Source organism: Bidens hawaiensis, unplaced genomic scaffold, assembly GCF_021521415.1.
Source record: "Bidens hawaiensis isolate Kalapana, Puna unplaced genomic scaffold, B.hawaiensis_p1.1 tig00042887_1, whole genome shotgun sequence".
In the NCBI taxonomy this organism is placed as follows: Eukaryota; Viridiplantae; Streptophyta; class Magnoliopsida; order Asterales; family Asteraceae; genus Bidens; species Bidens hawaiensis.
Window position 1 is genome coordinate 129,991 of NW_027505807.1, and position 16,188 is coordinate 146,178.

The 16,188-nt window shown below is 34.9% G+C and overlaps 1 protein-coding gene across 1 annotated transcript; it reads right to left on the minus strand.

The window, feature by feature from the left end:
• Positions 1-990: 990 nt before the first annotated feature.
• On the minus strand, positions 991-14,058 carry LOC143615411 (kinesin-like protein KIN-7D, mitochondrial). The gene is given in 26 exon segments (XM_077088537.1): positions 991-1,075; positions 1,801-1,933; positions 2,036-2,165; positions 3,004-3,660; positions 4,475-4,621; positions 4,788-4,835; positions 5,382-5,432; positions 5,514-5,633; positions 5,817-5,954; positions 6,755-6,931; positions 7,792-7,971; positions 8,432-8,563; positions 8,661-8,768; positions 8,884-8,988; positions 9,315-9,419; positions 9,508-9,564; positions 10,430-10,497; positions 10,609-10,687; positions 10,802-10,861; positions 11,026-11,079; positions 11,230-11,295; positions 11,904-11,956; positions 12,038-12,063; positions 12,065-12,125; positions 12,218-12,315; positions 13,919-14,058. Coding segments are annotated over 25 exon segments (2,946 nt in total). The 3' UTR covers positions 991-1,075; positions 1,801-1,847.
• Positions 14,059-16,188: the final 2,130 nt, after the last annotated feature.

Genomic DNA, 16,188 nt, shown 5'->3' on the forward strand with positions numbered 1-16,188 from the left:
TAGGCTAAAAGCTCTTTAGTGGGGCTATATGATTGATCTTACAAATATGTCGAATGCATAACAAATGCGACGACTTTCTATAAATTTTATATAACGGAAGTATTTATTTATTTTTTTAATGCGTTAACCTGCCTGGTAGGTCCCCTTAGAGAAGCTCCTACATCAACGCTCCTTACCTGAGTTCGAATTCTCTTATAGGGGTAGTCTTCCTGGTTAGTGGCATATACTCGGGGCCTCCCTAGGAGGAACCCCCCACTAACCACTCGAGGTAGCTCGTGATGGCATACAAAGGAAGTAATCAACGTACTGGTGACTAAGTTGATGGTTGAGTACTATTCAGCGGCCAGATCGGGTGTACCAACAAATTAAACGGTTTCTAAAAATTAATTCACTAATTCCTTTACTAGAGGTGCACAAAAAAGCCGGTTCCGGACCCAACCCGGTGGTCCCTACCCAGAACCGAACCGACCCTACCCGCGGGTATGGACCGGGCTTTGGGTTTACTACCAGAATTGTACCCAAAACCGGAACCGACCCGGTGGACCCGGGGCCCGGTCAAAACCCGACCAACCCTACCCGAAACCCGAAAAAAACCCGGTGAAACCGGTCAAATACCCGACTATACCCAGAACCGGTTCCTGCCTGGACCCGGTTTTGACTTTGTTGACTATACCCGAAACCAGTTCCTACTCAGTTTCGGTTCCTGAGAATACCTGGTTTGTGCACCTCTATCCTTTACTACTTCAGACTTCATATTTTATCAACATTACAAATTCATACCAAAAGATAAATTAGTGATGTAATTTGGTTTTTAAACAAGTTCGACCAGTGTACCAGTAAGACCTCCAGTTCGATAACATGTATAGTTATAAAAACATTGCAGATAAACAGATAAATCTCTTTAACACTATAAAACAACTTGTATTATGTTAGGTATTATTTTCAGTGTTTACAAGGTTTCTAAGACACTATAGCTTTTCAACAGCAGCTAGTAGTTTACATACACAACATAACCAATCAAAGAATGACACCTACTATGGAACACAAAATATAAACCAGCAGGTGGATGATATCTCTGCAATCCATACAAAACAAATTATTAACACATAATATTAATACGCAAATCACTATATTTTTTTCAAAATAGGAAAAGTCAAAATTATATGAAATAATTGTTTTGAGATATAATGTTACTTTGTCTTAAATATTTGGCTGGTAACATGGTAAGTTTGACCTCAAGATCAGCTCGCTATAAGCTCGAATCGAATAGAGCTTATATTAGAGTTCACTTGATAAACGAGCTTAAGCCGATCTTGACTGGGCTCGGGATCTTAAACTGGCTTAACTGAGCTATTTTTCTATAACATAATAGTTACTGCTATATAACTATATATAAAAAATATATCAAACACAAATTATTAAATAATTTATATTATGCTAAATATAAAGATTTTATAATAAGTATATATATAAATAATCAGAAATGTACATAAATAAAATAAATAAATAAATAATAACTAATAAATGATCCAAACCCGAATTGCATGAAAAACTACTTCCAAAAATGGAGTCATAAATTACAAAATTTCCCATTTTATCCTTCAAAACTTTTATTAGTCAATTAGTATCTTAAACACGGTGAGGCCTTAAGGGCAAAAATGGCACTATGTTAACTAAAGCATGTAAAATGCAGGCATCTTAAACTGTGTTTTTGTTGGACACTTAATTTGGCACAGGAGTGGTAAAAACCGTAATTTTACGGAAAAGCACATGAAAAATGATCAAAACTATTCCAGAAACAAGAACTTTGATATACCTTCATTTTAATAGGAGGCACTTTGCAAACATCAAGAGGTGAAAGCGTATATTCTATCAGTTATCTTTGTCCGACAAATTGGACACTCAGAGCACGCAATCGAGCAAGATTTACACACTGCAAGACAGATTATAAGATATAATATAAGACGATTTGTTCAACTTTAATAGATGGCAAAAATAACGTTTATATAAAACAAAATGATTTGAAGCAACTCACAACTAAAATGGCGGCAAGGAAGAAGCATTGTTGTGGTCGGTGATTCAAAACATACTTTACAAACATGAGAATTTGCATCACTTTGACTGTTGTAAATAAGCTCTTTCTCTTTCATTTCTTGCAGTCGAGCCTGGATGCCACATTGATTAATTATGAACGATAAAAAAACATATTTAAAATTATACGTATGTGAAAAAAGTTCAGGGTAATGCAATATACGGATTTTGGTGTTAGTTTTTTACACGATTGATTCCCAAAAACTATAAAAATTCAACAAAAAAGTCTGCACACTTATATTTTTTATAAATACGTAAAAATGTCTTTTTTTTGCATGATTGAGTCTCTAGCCTTTATCAGAGGACCTCTTTTGTTGAGTGTCTATAAGCTTAGGGACTTTTAACACACAAAAAAGTACTCCAAGGACTTATGCATACATTTAAGGAACACCCATAGGGATTTTGAAGTTTAAACATCTAACGCTTAACCATTTAATGTGATATACTTGCCACTGGTGACCATTTAATGCATACAAATTGCATGCTTTGATAAGAACTGGCAACTAACCTAGCCATTAATAGTTAAAAACAAAGAGCACCGTGTGTTTTTTGGGGTTTGCCCTAAGTCTAAAATGATAAGGTAGAGGTGACAATTTTGACTCGCTTACTTCATATTTGGTAAATTAAGGTTTTGATTTACCTGAATGTCAGATAACAAACTATAGTAAAAAAGCGAAAAGGTCAACTTGGTCCAATAAGCCAAACGTGCAAATGTTGCCTAAAGCGTCAGTAAAGCCTAATTTTCAAATACTTAGATCATCATCAATATCGTTTTGTAATAATAACTAGCAGCTAACGTATTATATATCTATAAAAAATCTTTAAATGGGCATTAATTATCTGTTAACCCGACCCATTTCGACCCATACTAATTACTAATAAGACCTGTTTCAACCAGTGACCAAAACGTACCTTTAAACGAGCAACAAGGGGCTCTTCCTTTGGCACATCATGAACCACCTGTTGAACATCCAAAACCTGCTTTTCTTTAACCGAATTACTACCATCACCATTATTATCTAACGCCAATTCATCCACACCTTCATTTCTATCAACACGTCCTTCATTATTAACACTTGATCCATTAACCTCATTCCCTTTCTTCAACTGAGTAACCTGAACCCACATGTTCGCCAAATCATTTTCCAAAACCGCTTCTCTTTTCTTTGATTCCTCCGCCTTTTTCCTGTACTCGTTTTCTATACGTTCTTTTTCAGCCAATGCAGCCTCAAGACTTGCTTCCCTTTGCTTCATTGTGTGCAACTCTCTTCTTAATTCTTCTAAGTCAAAGTCAAACTCATCGTTGACCCGACCAGATGCTCGTCCATTTCGACTCGGTTTTGGACGGTTAGCTCCACGGGCAGCTGCCAACTCTTTTTCAAGTTTTGTGTTTTGTAGTGAGAGTTTGGTTACTTCATTGGCTAAATTCTTTAATTCAACAGCTGCAGCGGATGCTAATTCTTTTGCATAAGATGCTTCTTCAGATAGTTTTTGATTTTGTACTAATAATCCACTGTTTTCTTCTAGAATTTGAACATGCTCTAGCTTTAGTTTCTCATTTTTAACCTCCTGCTCAAAAGGTTAAAAAATGTAAATTAGCTAAGTTACAATGCCGCCTTATCTCTTTCGACTCGCAAGTACAGCAAGAAAAATGAAAAATTGTATGGTGTGAATTAGAAATGAATAACCTCACCAAATGAGTAATTTTCGGGTCCAAATTATTATTGTTGTTGTTGTTATCGTTATTATTAAATAAATAACCTCACTAAATTATTTATATTAAAATCCTGTAATTAGTATTATTGTTGTTATCAATATTATTAAATAAATAAACAAACTCACTGACTTATTTATATTATTAATGTTGGTGTCATTATGCATCAAGGCTTTACTGTAACTATGAACCTAGAAAGCAATTCGTATCACCTTGATAAAGCGTGGCAGTCATACATGTAAAACAAAAACTAACTTGAAAGCAAACGAGTCAAACAGATCAAAAGAAGCCCAAATAGTATTTTTAATGCAACGACAAAAAAAAAAGATAATTGTTAAAATAATAGTACTTCTTAAATCGTATTTGACACGAGTTGTTTCATAAGTGAACAAAAAGGATTTTGCGACAGTCTTAGTTGTACCAAAATTACCATTTTGACACTCAAATTATTCTTGATGAAAACAAAACTTATGTAATCGTATATTTCTATATGACACTTTAATATTGTTAAAAATGGGCAAAAAGAGTTTCAGATCAACCCGGCCTGTACAACAAGTATCCGTTACGTCAGTTTTCCAACATTTTAACCCCCCCCCCCAAAACATCCACACATGTATACACAAATATACAATGCAAACTACTAGCCACACTTAGTTTTATAACAATCACCTGCTTTTGAATTTTCTTTCTTAGTTCATCAATGTATTTTTCAGATCCATGATGTCGAGATGATGACAGGGCTTTCTCATTCTGTGCTGCCGCCAACTGTTGTTCAAGCACTGTAATTCTATCTAGCAGCTCTTTGTTTTCAGAACACTGTAATTTGAACAAAGAGTCAAAATAATAAAAAGATGTGTAAAAAGAAAAAAGTGTATAATTTAAGAACCAATTTTAGCAACTCCATGAACCAAATGTAACAACTCCATGAACCAAATGTAATGAAATGAAATAGTTACATTAACCATTTACAATCCATATATACCTTGTTCTGCAATTGTTCCTGGAGAATTCGATTGTCTGCTGTCTTGATCTGCGGATATAAAAATTGGATTAAATGCTAAATTTCAGATAATACATTTAAAACATAATAAAGAGTGAAATGCAGTTTTCGTCCCTGTGGTTTGTCCAAATCTGCGGTTTTGGTCCAATAGTTTCAAATTTGCGATTTTCGTCCCTGTGGTTTATTTCACTTGCAATTAAACCATCCCGTTAAGTCTGGTTGTTAAATCCATCAGCGTGCCCTTCACGTGAGGGGCAGTTTTGCCCTTTTGTCCCCAAATACACCTCAGCCCCTCACGTGACGGGGCTTGCAAATTAGGACTGGGGTTTATTTGGGGAGAAAAGGGACAAAACTGCCCCTCATGTGAGGGACACGCTGATGGGTTTAACCAGACTTAACGGAGTTAATGAATTCGGGTTTAATTGAAAGTGAAATGAAACAACAGGGACGAAAATGGTAAATTTGAAATCACTGGACTAAAACCGCAGATTTAGACAAACCACAGGAACGAAAACAGCAGTTTACTCCATAATATATATATGTTTTCAGTTGAAAAGAAAACTATGGAAAACTAACCTCAAGCTCGAAGCCCTTTTCATCGCATTGTGTCATCAGTCTCATCATTGTCTATTTACGGGAAAAAAACACCAAAAAGACATACGTAATAAACTTGCAAGTGAATAGATAAAAACTAAAATAAGATACTACCTGTTGCATATCAGCCAATGATGTATTAGAAATTGAATCTTCATTGCTTTCAATAATCTGTTTCTCTAAGACCCTCGTTTGCCTTCTTTTTTCTTCAATTTCTTGTTCCAAATTTTCTATCTGTTGAAAGATATATGTATTTATAATTAGCATTGAATTCTTACATCTGTCCCATCATAATAAAAGTTTAATATGCTCTTTCAAAAACCATAGTTCTTCAATCATAAGGCCCATATATTGTAGAAACGTTTGCATAACTTGAATGTAAAAGCATGCTAAATATATATGTAAAACAAGAATTACTTGTGCTTTTGAGCTCTCAGGATCGTTTGCAGACTGCTCTACTAAACGTTTCAATGTACTTGAACTGAATGCTATCTCTCCTGCAAGCATTTTAACTTGCTCCACTAGAAGGTCCATCTGATCCATCGAGATTACACCCTATAGTCAAACAGATTGTTTGTAAGAAAGCTGGCATTAAGGTCTATAGATGCTATAAGCTGCCAAATTTGCAGTCAATATGTAGAAATTAAAATGATAATTCCAGATGAAGTAAATTTGAAGAAAATATGCCTTCCTTTTGGTGTAGTCTTTTGGTGAGACATAATTCATTTTTCCATTTCAGCATTTCACCAATATTTGGTGCAACAACATTCATTACACCAAATTTTCTAAATTCAATTTTAACCCTTTTAGCTAAGACGGTTTTTTATAAAAGATAATCCGTATGCCTAAAAATATGACGCATTGGTAAATGCTCAACATAAAAAGATTACTTTATACTAAATATTATCAGAACAATATCATTTAGATCTTTAAAATGAACCTAGTAATGTGAATTTTAATTCTTTTAGTTTGCATTTTTAAACTCTACTGATAAGTTTAATAACTAATTAATGTCAAAAAATTAAATAAAAATTATAAAGGTACATAAATGTATTAAGCTATTTTTGCGGTTAATTAGTTTAAATTCTTAAAAACATCTCACTTCAAATAAAATGCATACTTTCTTAGAATAGTATTTATTTAATTTTCAAAAACAGATTTAATTAAAATGAATTACAATGTAAACATAAGTGTTAAAAGAGTTGGTTTATATATTTGGTGCAGATATGGAGTGAAATAAAAATGGTGTAAAACTGATGTCTTTTTTACAACGCTTTTTTACAATTTCCCAGTTGAAATTCTTCTATCTATGAAGGTGTTATTTAGAATCATCCAAAAAGGGTATTAAAACATACTGTTGGTTGTTTTGCACCACCACCAGAGCCATTAATTAGGTCACCCGCTTGAGTTGATTCTGTGATAGTGCTACCTGCTGCTGATAAATTGCTGGAGTTTCTTCTGTGTTTGGGTTCATAAGACATTTCTGATGGAGTGCCGCTTGGATTCTCACTTTGCAATAGAATAGGTCCGTTCTGAAACATACGCATATAAAGAAAAAAAAGATCAAGCTCGAGCCTTATACAAGAAAATGCAAACAAACAGCAACTGAAAATTCAGAACTGAGACATAAATCAAGAGGTTACAATTTTAAATCATTCACCTAGAAATGAGTTGGTTTCAAAAGCTAGTTAAAAATGAAACGAGCGAGGTGGTCCAAAATATCCAAACTCTCACAACCTCTTAAACTGCTTTATTGAATATATGCACGCATACATAAATGTAGTAGATATATATGTGACTGCTTTAATAATAACGTTTAATATATTAGTATTTATCGAATTAAAAAATACGGGGGCATAAATTGTCTGCAGATCAACCTGACATGGTTTGACCCGTTACCCGGCCCACATAATCTGCCCCTTTTTGCGGCGTCTACATATATCCATATGGGAACACAAATGGGAAAAAGAAGTTTCGAAATTTGCATAAAACCAGCTAAAACACAACCACCTTGAGATGTAAGACAAATATACAGAAACATGCTTGGTCATTATTTTAAGAAGAGTATTTGTAACCATATTTAATACTTAATTATTTATAGAAATAAAAAATAAAAGGCCAAAGTGTTTGAAACCCAACCCTGCCTGTTGCCCTGTTCTGACCCCTGAACCTGTTAACCAAAACCCACACAGCCTGTCAATTTCTAACCGTTGCATAAGTCCATGAAAACTCAGTTGGAACAGAGTTCAGAAATTTGCATAAAACTAGGTTTCACCTTGAGATGTTACACCAGCAAGACAAATAACCAGAATTCCAGATAATAAAGTTCTAAAAACCATAAGATTTATAAAAGGAGTGGCTTAATAGAACTTAGTGAAACTATGTAACTTACATTATCTTCGTTGGCAGAGAAACTCCTTTGATGAGCAGCTACATCTGTTAATCCGGGAATTGTATTTTTTGAGGAAACAAGTATTAGCTTTGTGAGCTTTTGAATTCTACTCATTAGAGCTGCCTTAGCTTCTTCCTCTTCCTCCAACCGTGATTGCATCTTTACTTGTCCTTCTTCTAACTATCAAAAGTATAGCATTAATAAATATAAATATATTGTTGAATTTGAAATTGACTGCTAAAAGTGAAAAGAGAAATCAGACCAAAAACATGCCAGAATATCATAAAATGAAAATAAAAACACTCGCTAGTTTTTCTACAACAGATCGTTGCCTTTTGATAGGTTGTTACAGCTTACAAGGACATTCTCTTTCAAATTTGTAAGGGCATTACTGTCATTCGTCATGTTTATTTTTCCCGAATTGGTATAAACGAAACTGGATACACACTCGGGATAAATTTGTAAGGGTGTTACTGCCATCTGTTATGCTTCTTGATAGATCGATACAAGGACAATTTTGTATTTTAAAGGTTCGTAAGGGCATACGATAAACAAAACTGGATGCATGCTTGTATGTAGTAGTTTCAATATATGTGTGGCCTTACTGAAAAACTTGAATACATGTGTGGCCTCAACATACCTTTTGTTTTAAGCTCATTATCTCCTCAGGATTAACACCTACAAGCATCCCACTTCTTAGCTGATCAAGCTCTTGTTTGAGAACTGATATTTCTCTTTGATACTTCTTAATTAGAGACTTCTCATCAATAATCTGAATGATGAATGTTTCAATAGTATATAACAGCTAGCTTAGTATTTCAGTTTTTATAATTTCTGCAAAGGTAAAAAATACTAGTTTCGTAACAGACCTTGTTCTGAGAAGCATAGATTTCAACTCGCTTCGCCCTACTTGCAAATTTCAGAGTGTTGTGTGTCTCCTCCATGTTACTAGAAGCTGGAGTTATAGTGCAGATGAGCTGATAAGAGCAATAAGTAAAACCAAAAAACATTAAAAAAATGCAAGTGATTTATCAGATACCCATTTATACAACTAAACATTTGCCACGTGTATTCCAATTTGTTTTTACTCACCGAAACATGTCCATGGCCACTCAGTGAAGATTGTAGTAAGCGGGTAAGCTTGGAATCTCTGTATGGAACATGAGATGCCTTGCCCTCACTAAGCTTTCCAATTACCTGCAAGTCCAATTGAAACAAATGTCCCAACAAAAGATCACATGACTAGATATCAATGTCAAAAAAATGAAGTAAAAATATCAGTCTAAAGACAAAATAAGATAATATCATGACATTTAGAAGCTGCTGGTGTCCCAAAACTATAACAACAATGAACATGCAAGAAATCACACATTTCAGGATGGCATTAGCTACATACATAAACTGAAAGTACCTAAATACCTAATGACATTCATATACAATTAAAAAGGCAGGTAAAAACATATATGAGTTGGTATGTATGCATATCAACTTTCCAGCAACATCGAAAATCTATAGTGACTTACGGTTCCAAGGGTTAAAAGACTTTTGTTTATGTAAGATCCTTCTTTCCTCCTAAGTCCAGTTGTTTCAGTTTTTGAGCTCTCTGATCCCGCGAGATCAATTAGATTCTAGTAAAAAATAAGTGAAAATGAAATAGGTAAACGATAAACTGGCTATAAACTCGTGTTAAGTATACTAAGAATCAAATGTGCATACAAGCTGCGAAAAGATCACTCCATCATACTCATCACCATGGGCACTGCTTTCAATCATCTGTCCATTATTTAAAAAATAAATTTGTAATTCGTTGTCAAAATTAACAGAGTGAATAAATTGCTAACAGAAAATTAAAACCCACGCCAACAATTAGAAACCTATAAAGCGGTACTCAACAACATAATAGAATTTAATATTCTGTTTAAATAAAACTTTGCAACATCACGGGCTTCTGCCAGTAACTTGCGAATAGAATCAAACGAAACTAAGAATAGATCATCAGGGCCTTTCATCCACTAATTCAACTTACTATTGTACAGCAGTATGTGACTTGACTAAATCCTTGCAGAATATAGATTATAGAATATAGATTATCGTTGTAATGTAGTACTTTTTGAGTAGATGGGGAAATTTCAACCTAATTATATGAAAGCAGGTTCATTTAGGCTTGTCCTTGTTCAGTTGTTTGTTGAATGAGTCAAATGGGCTGAACAAGTATATGTGCCAAAAGTCGTATTGGTATTACAAATATTCAAATGCTTATAACATCCTAAAATGATTTACTCGAATAAAACTATATTGCTACTCTAACAATATAATAACTTTAGTTATATTTAATACATATATTATTTACAAACTTTAATAAGATTGGCAAAAGGAGTTAGTGGTTCGACCCAGCCCACCTCTATTGGTGAGCTAATGGAAGCAAGTAGTAAATTAGACCAAAGAAAAGATGACATGCAGTTTCAAATCGAGAATATTACTTGTCAATACTGGAACTACTAAAAAATATAATCAGGCCTTCGAAATCAACAGAAAATGATAATATATGAGCATCTAAATGAAAACAATATAGGCAGAATAAACACAAGCCTGCACAGAGTGGAAGTGTAATAATAAGCAATGAACAAAACACGCATACCAGAGTAAATATTGTGTGACTACGGCTACTAAGAAGATTAAAATTATTTGAACCCACATGGCGGTGCTCTGCAACATAAAGTAGTGAACAGAAGATGAAGATTAGTAGATTACATAAAGTGATAAACAAAAATATGCAACACTGGAATTGTACAATTAGAATGTGAGAATCAGCAGTACCTTCGCCAGCAGCAATAAAAGAAAGAGCATGCCCAGGGGATAAAACAACTTCTTCCTTTATACCCTCAACATATGTACCCTGTGAAAGAAGAGGTAGCATGATCACAAAAATAGTCACGTAGGCATTTATATACAAAGCCTCACAGAACAAGTTGGAACAATGCTTAAAAAAATTGTTTGTGAGAGCAAGAACCTGTGCATCTTCTCGAACACGCAGATTTTGTCCGGTTGGATCAAGCAAATCATTGATCACCTGCACAAGAAGCATACGATACTAAATCTATTCAAATAAACTTCACAAAAAGCTAGTGCAAGGCTCAAGGAAAATGACGACACTGCTGGCAGTGAGAAGTAACACATTATGTGCATTTGCACTTTAATAAGTTTACAAGCAGTTGTCTATGTGATATTACTAACCTCGTTGTAGATCTCAAGATATGACACACGCAGCAAGAACTCCCTTCCTGGAGTCTGCAATGTTAATGTAAGGAGTTCATTACTCATAAACTATGCTCCGAATACATGTGTGTATATACATGCTGAACCAAAGGTATGGCATATGAAAGTATGCAATTGTCATGCCTTCAAATGTTAAAAAATAAGGTTGTGATAAACACTTACATCCTGAATAATACTGAAAACATCCTTTATAGCCAACGGAATTATTCCAGGAGAATGGTTATCACCCTGAGAAAATAATTGAGAAAGAGTTCTGAACAAAATACAGGCACGTGTATAGAAAAAAAAGAGTAACTTATAGGTTGAATAAATTGCATCAAACATAAGTAATCCTTTATGGATAGCCAGAATAGCGACATCATACTTCGTCTTCTCAAATCAAATTAGTATTTCCCTTTGTAATTTTTGTGACAGAACTGGTAATACGTACTCCACTGAGATCAACCAAACAACTAAGAATCAATCTTATCAAGAAACTATCTAATCAGCTATAACAAACAGACCAATCCCTATTCCCTATTGAATTGTTTTCTAATTGGTGCCGATAACAGCTTCTTTACGGTCAGTTGAAGATATATTAGGTAAACACTAAGCTTAACTAGTTACAAAAGCGTAAGCATACTAGATCGCCAGCAACACAATTTTTTGAGCACCTATAAGACTTTAATGTCTCCTTTACTACCCCAGATCACCTATAACCACATACTATTCACATCAAGAATAAAATCTTTCAAGGCTGTGTTCTAGTTTACCTGCCCACTTCAGATGAAATTATTCAATATGTAACTTCAGAAATCATTCAATAATAACTTCATAGGAGTAGCAACTACTCTTACATGCATTGTATGTGTCTTCCCACTGCTCGTAACACCATAAGCAAAGACAGTGCCTGCATTAGCAATCTTACATTAGCTAATACAACTCGTTTTCATGCGATTGAATTGTTTAATTTGATCTACTTTTACAGCACCGTTTACTCCTTCCATAGCAGTCTTACACCGGTCGAGCAGCTACTTCATACACTTCCTGTGTGACAGCAGATGATCCAAATACTCTATCTGTAGTGTCATATAAGGCATATTATCAATTAACACCTTGCACATCCTCATCTATTTCTTTAATTAACATAAGATAAAGCCAAATTGTGTACCAAATGCATATGAAGTGACAGGATTGTACTCGTTGTGGACATGCTTGTCTCCATCTGCATACCAAGCAATCTCATCTCCTCTCTGGTACTCTCTTTCACTAAAATGTCAATAAATCAAACAAAATGTCACCGACATTTTTCTCCAAAACCTAACCAGCTGAAAGTCAGCATTATGCACGAATCTAACACCAATTCAATTCAAATTCATTAATAAATCAACTTACCTTAAAGGCCTAAACCCTAACTAGCCCAAATCAGCAATATGCATGAACCTAAAACCAATTCATTCCAAATCCATCAATAAACCAACTTACCTTAAAAGCCTAAACCCTAACCAGCCCAAAATCAGCTTTGTGCATGAATCAATCAATCAATCAATCAAACATACCCCAGTATTTCCCACCACAAATAGCCTAGGCTATCATAAGTAGGGTCTGGGGAGGGTGGGATGTAGGCACACCTTACCTCTATCCCTAAAGATAGAGAGGTTGCTTCCGGCGAGACCCCCAACTCAAAAGTAAATAGATATACAGATACTATATATATATATATATACACACACACACAATCAACTACAGTACTATGATATTAGTCTGTTTAATTAACATTTCACTATAGGTAAGCTAAAAACACAACACACGATAGAATTTAGTAAATAATAATAAGTAGAAAATAATAATTCTAAAAGTAGGAATTAATAGTAAGAACGATAGTAATACCAACAACACCCACAACACCCACCACAATAGCAATAGCTATAGCAAAAGGGATAGTAATAATAATAGCCCGTCATTCTAAAGGTCTTTAACCTTAATTCTACGTCTCCAAGAACTCCTATCCTCAACCATGTCCTCAGAGAGGTGTAACTCTAGCAAATCACGCCTAATCCTCTCATCCCAAGTCAATTTGGGTCTACCTCTACCCCTCCTCCCCTCTATAATAAGGCTTTCCACTGATCTAACGGGAGCCGTTGTCTGTCTCCTTTTTACATGTCCAAACCATCTCAATCTGCCTTCCCTTATCTTATCTGATATAGTAGCCACCCCCAGTCTTTCCCGAAAAGCGTCGTTTCTTATTCGGTCTAACATTGTGCATGAATCTAAAAGCAATTCAATCCAATATATAAATCAACTTACCTTAACGGCCTAAACCCTAACTAGCCAAAACTCAGCATTATGTGCGAATCTAAAACCAATTAAACTCAAATTTATCTCAAAACCAGCATTATGCGTGAATCTAAAACCAATTCAAGTCAAATTCATCAACAAATACAACAAAATATCACTGACATGTTCTCAAAATCCTAAACAGCTCAGAATCAGCAATATGCGTGAATCTAGAACCAATTCAATCCAAATTTATCAATAAATCAGTTTACCTTGATGGCCTAACCCCTAACCAACTAAAAATGAGCATTATCCACGAATCTGAAACAATTCAATCCTAATTTTATCAGTAAATCAACTTAACCAATTCAATCCAAAGTCATCACTAGATAAACTTAACCTAGCTCAGAATGCATGAATCTAAATCCAATTCAACTCAAGTTCATCAATAAATCAAACACAATCAGCATTATGCATAAACCTAAAACCGATTCAACTCTCATTCATCACTAAATCAACTTAAACCAGCTCAAAATCAGCATGATACATAAATCCACAACCAATTCAACTCAAATTCATCAACAAATCAATTTACCTCAACGGTCTAAACCTAACCGTCACCGAAATACTATCTCCTCCTCCTCCGGTTCTCTGCACGATATCCACCACCTCATCCGTCGAACAAAAACCTTCCGGTGACCTGCCTCCATAACCTCCTCCTCCTCTGTAATTCATCGAATCACACCTAGCCGTAGATCTCAAACCGTAACCGTAACCGTTACCGGATGCAATGAACCGTAGAATGACGTCACGGAAGATGAACAGGATCTCGAACCTCCGTTACCGTTACCGGATGAAGCGTAGAATGACGTCACGGTGTCGATTCTCCGTAACCGTTACCGTTACCGTTACGGTTACCGAATGAAGCGTAGAATGACGTCACGGAAGATGAACAGAATCTCGAACCTCCGTTACCGTTACGGTTACCGGATGAAGCGTAGGATGACGTCACGGAAGATGAAGACGATCTCGAGCCTCCGTAACCGTTACCGGAAGCAGCGTAGGATGACGTCACGGAAGATGAACAGGATTGCAGCGGAACGAGTGAAGATGAAGAAGAATAAAAGGAGTTGATAGGTTCTGGTGATGAAATGTGGAAGCTGCCATTAAAGGTTAAAGTAAGGAATACAAAAGGTGTGAGTGATGGAGATATTTGTTTTGTTATTGTTTGTTGTCAGAGAGTTCACATGGAGATATTTATCATTTGTTAAAGTGAAGGAGGAGGTTGAGATGGTGTGTGGAGTAAGTAAGTAAGTGTGAATATAGTTATTATAATTATTGTAGAGAGAGAAACAATAACAATGTGAGTGTGACTGTGCGTGTGAGTGTGAGTGTGAGTGTGAGTGTGAGTGTGAGTGTATACGTATAGAGAGAGCGTGTGGATTTCGTGTTGGTGAAGATATTTTAAGTGAGAGAGTTGCAGAGAGTGGAGAGATGCGTTGAGGGAAGGTAGGGAGGAGAATGATGGAACGATTACTTTTTGTTAAAATAATAATATTAATAATAATAATAATAAGGTTTATTGGACCTATTGACACGTACTGGCCGATAATAATCTCTATTTATTTTATTATTATTGGCGGTCCCAAATTTAAAAAAGTTGGCTCCAATTGTCCCTCATTAAAAATAATTTAACGGCGTTATACCTTTTTCTGAATTTCAAACAAATATTTTAGGGCTTTTCATCGGAAGGAGGATACGAGTCGATTGATGTAAAACTTAGCTCGAAACGGTGATCCAGACGACTTGATTTTTGTTAATTGTAAGTTCAAAAACCCGAATTGAAACATTATTTCGTCGTTTTGGAGCACTGTTTCGAACGAAGTTTTACATCAATCGACTCGTATCCTCCTTCGATTAAAAGCCCTAAAACATTTGTTTGAAATTCGGAAAAAAATACAACGTCGTTAAGTCGTTTTTAACGGGGGGCCATTGGGGGCAACTTTTTTAAATTTGAGACCCGCCAGTAGTGATAAAATGAAAAGAGATTATTATCAGCAAATACCATTCAATTCAGATTATTAAAATCTAATAAACCTAATAATAATAATAATATTAATAATTTATATATTTGTACCATTTGATTACAAATTTGTACTTTTGGTTTTGATCTTTTATTTTTAGCCCTATACTTTTCATAATTTACATGTTTGTCACAAAACATTTTTAATCCTTTATAATAATTTATATATTTGTACCATTTGCTTACAAATTTATACTTTTGGTTTTAGTATTTTATTTTTAATTTTTTAATTCTACACTTTTCATAATTTACATGTTTGTCACATAACATTTTTCATTTTTAATACCAACACTTTTCACTTTCATTGGTCCCCAATAGTTTTCATATTTGATAACCTTTTCTGATTAATGTTTCACTCTAAATTTTGCGAGTTAACACACTGCAACGCGGGTGTGTGATTTAGTATTTTTACGTTTATTTTCAGCATTTAACAACCCATTCGCACCACGCGGGTTCTAAGTTGACTTTATTATTTTTTATGTTTTGTGTTTCGGTTTAATTTTTGCGTGTTAAACACACCGGAACGGTCGTGTGTAGTTTAACATTTTACATGTACTTTTCGTTTGTTTTAAAAGTCCCACTACAAAACGTGGGTCAACCCCCCCCCCCCCCCACACACACACACCATCTTTCAACACATGTGTTCGATAAAGCTTTTCACGTTACTTTTTTCATGGTTTTACGCCCCCACCGCAACGCGGGGAAGCTAAATGCTAGTAATATACAATTCCGAAGTTAGTCCTCATGTTTCCTAAAGGAAACAAAATTAGATATAAAGGCTT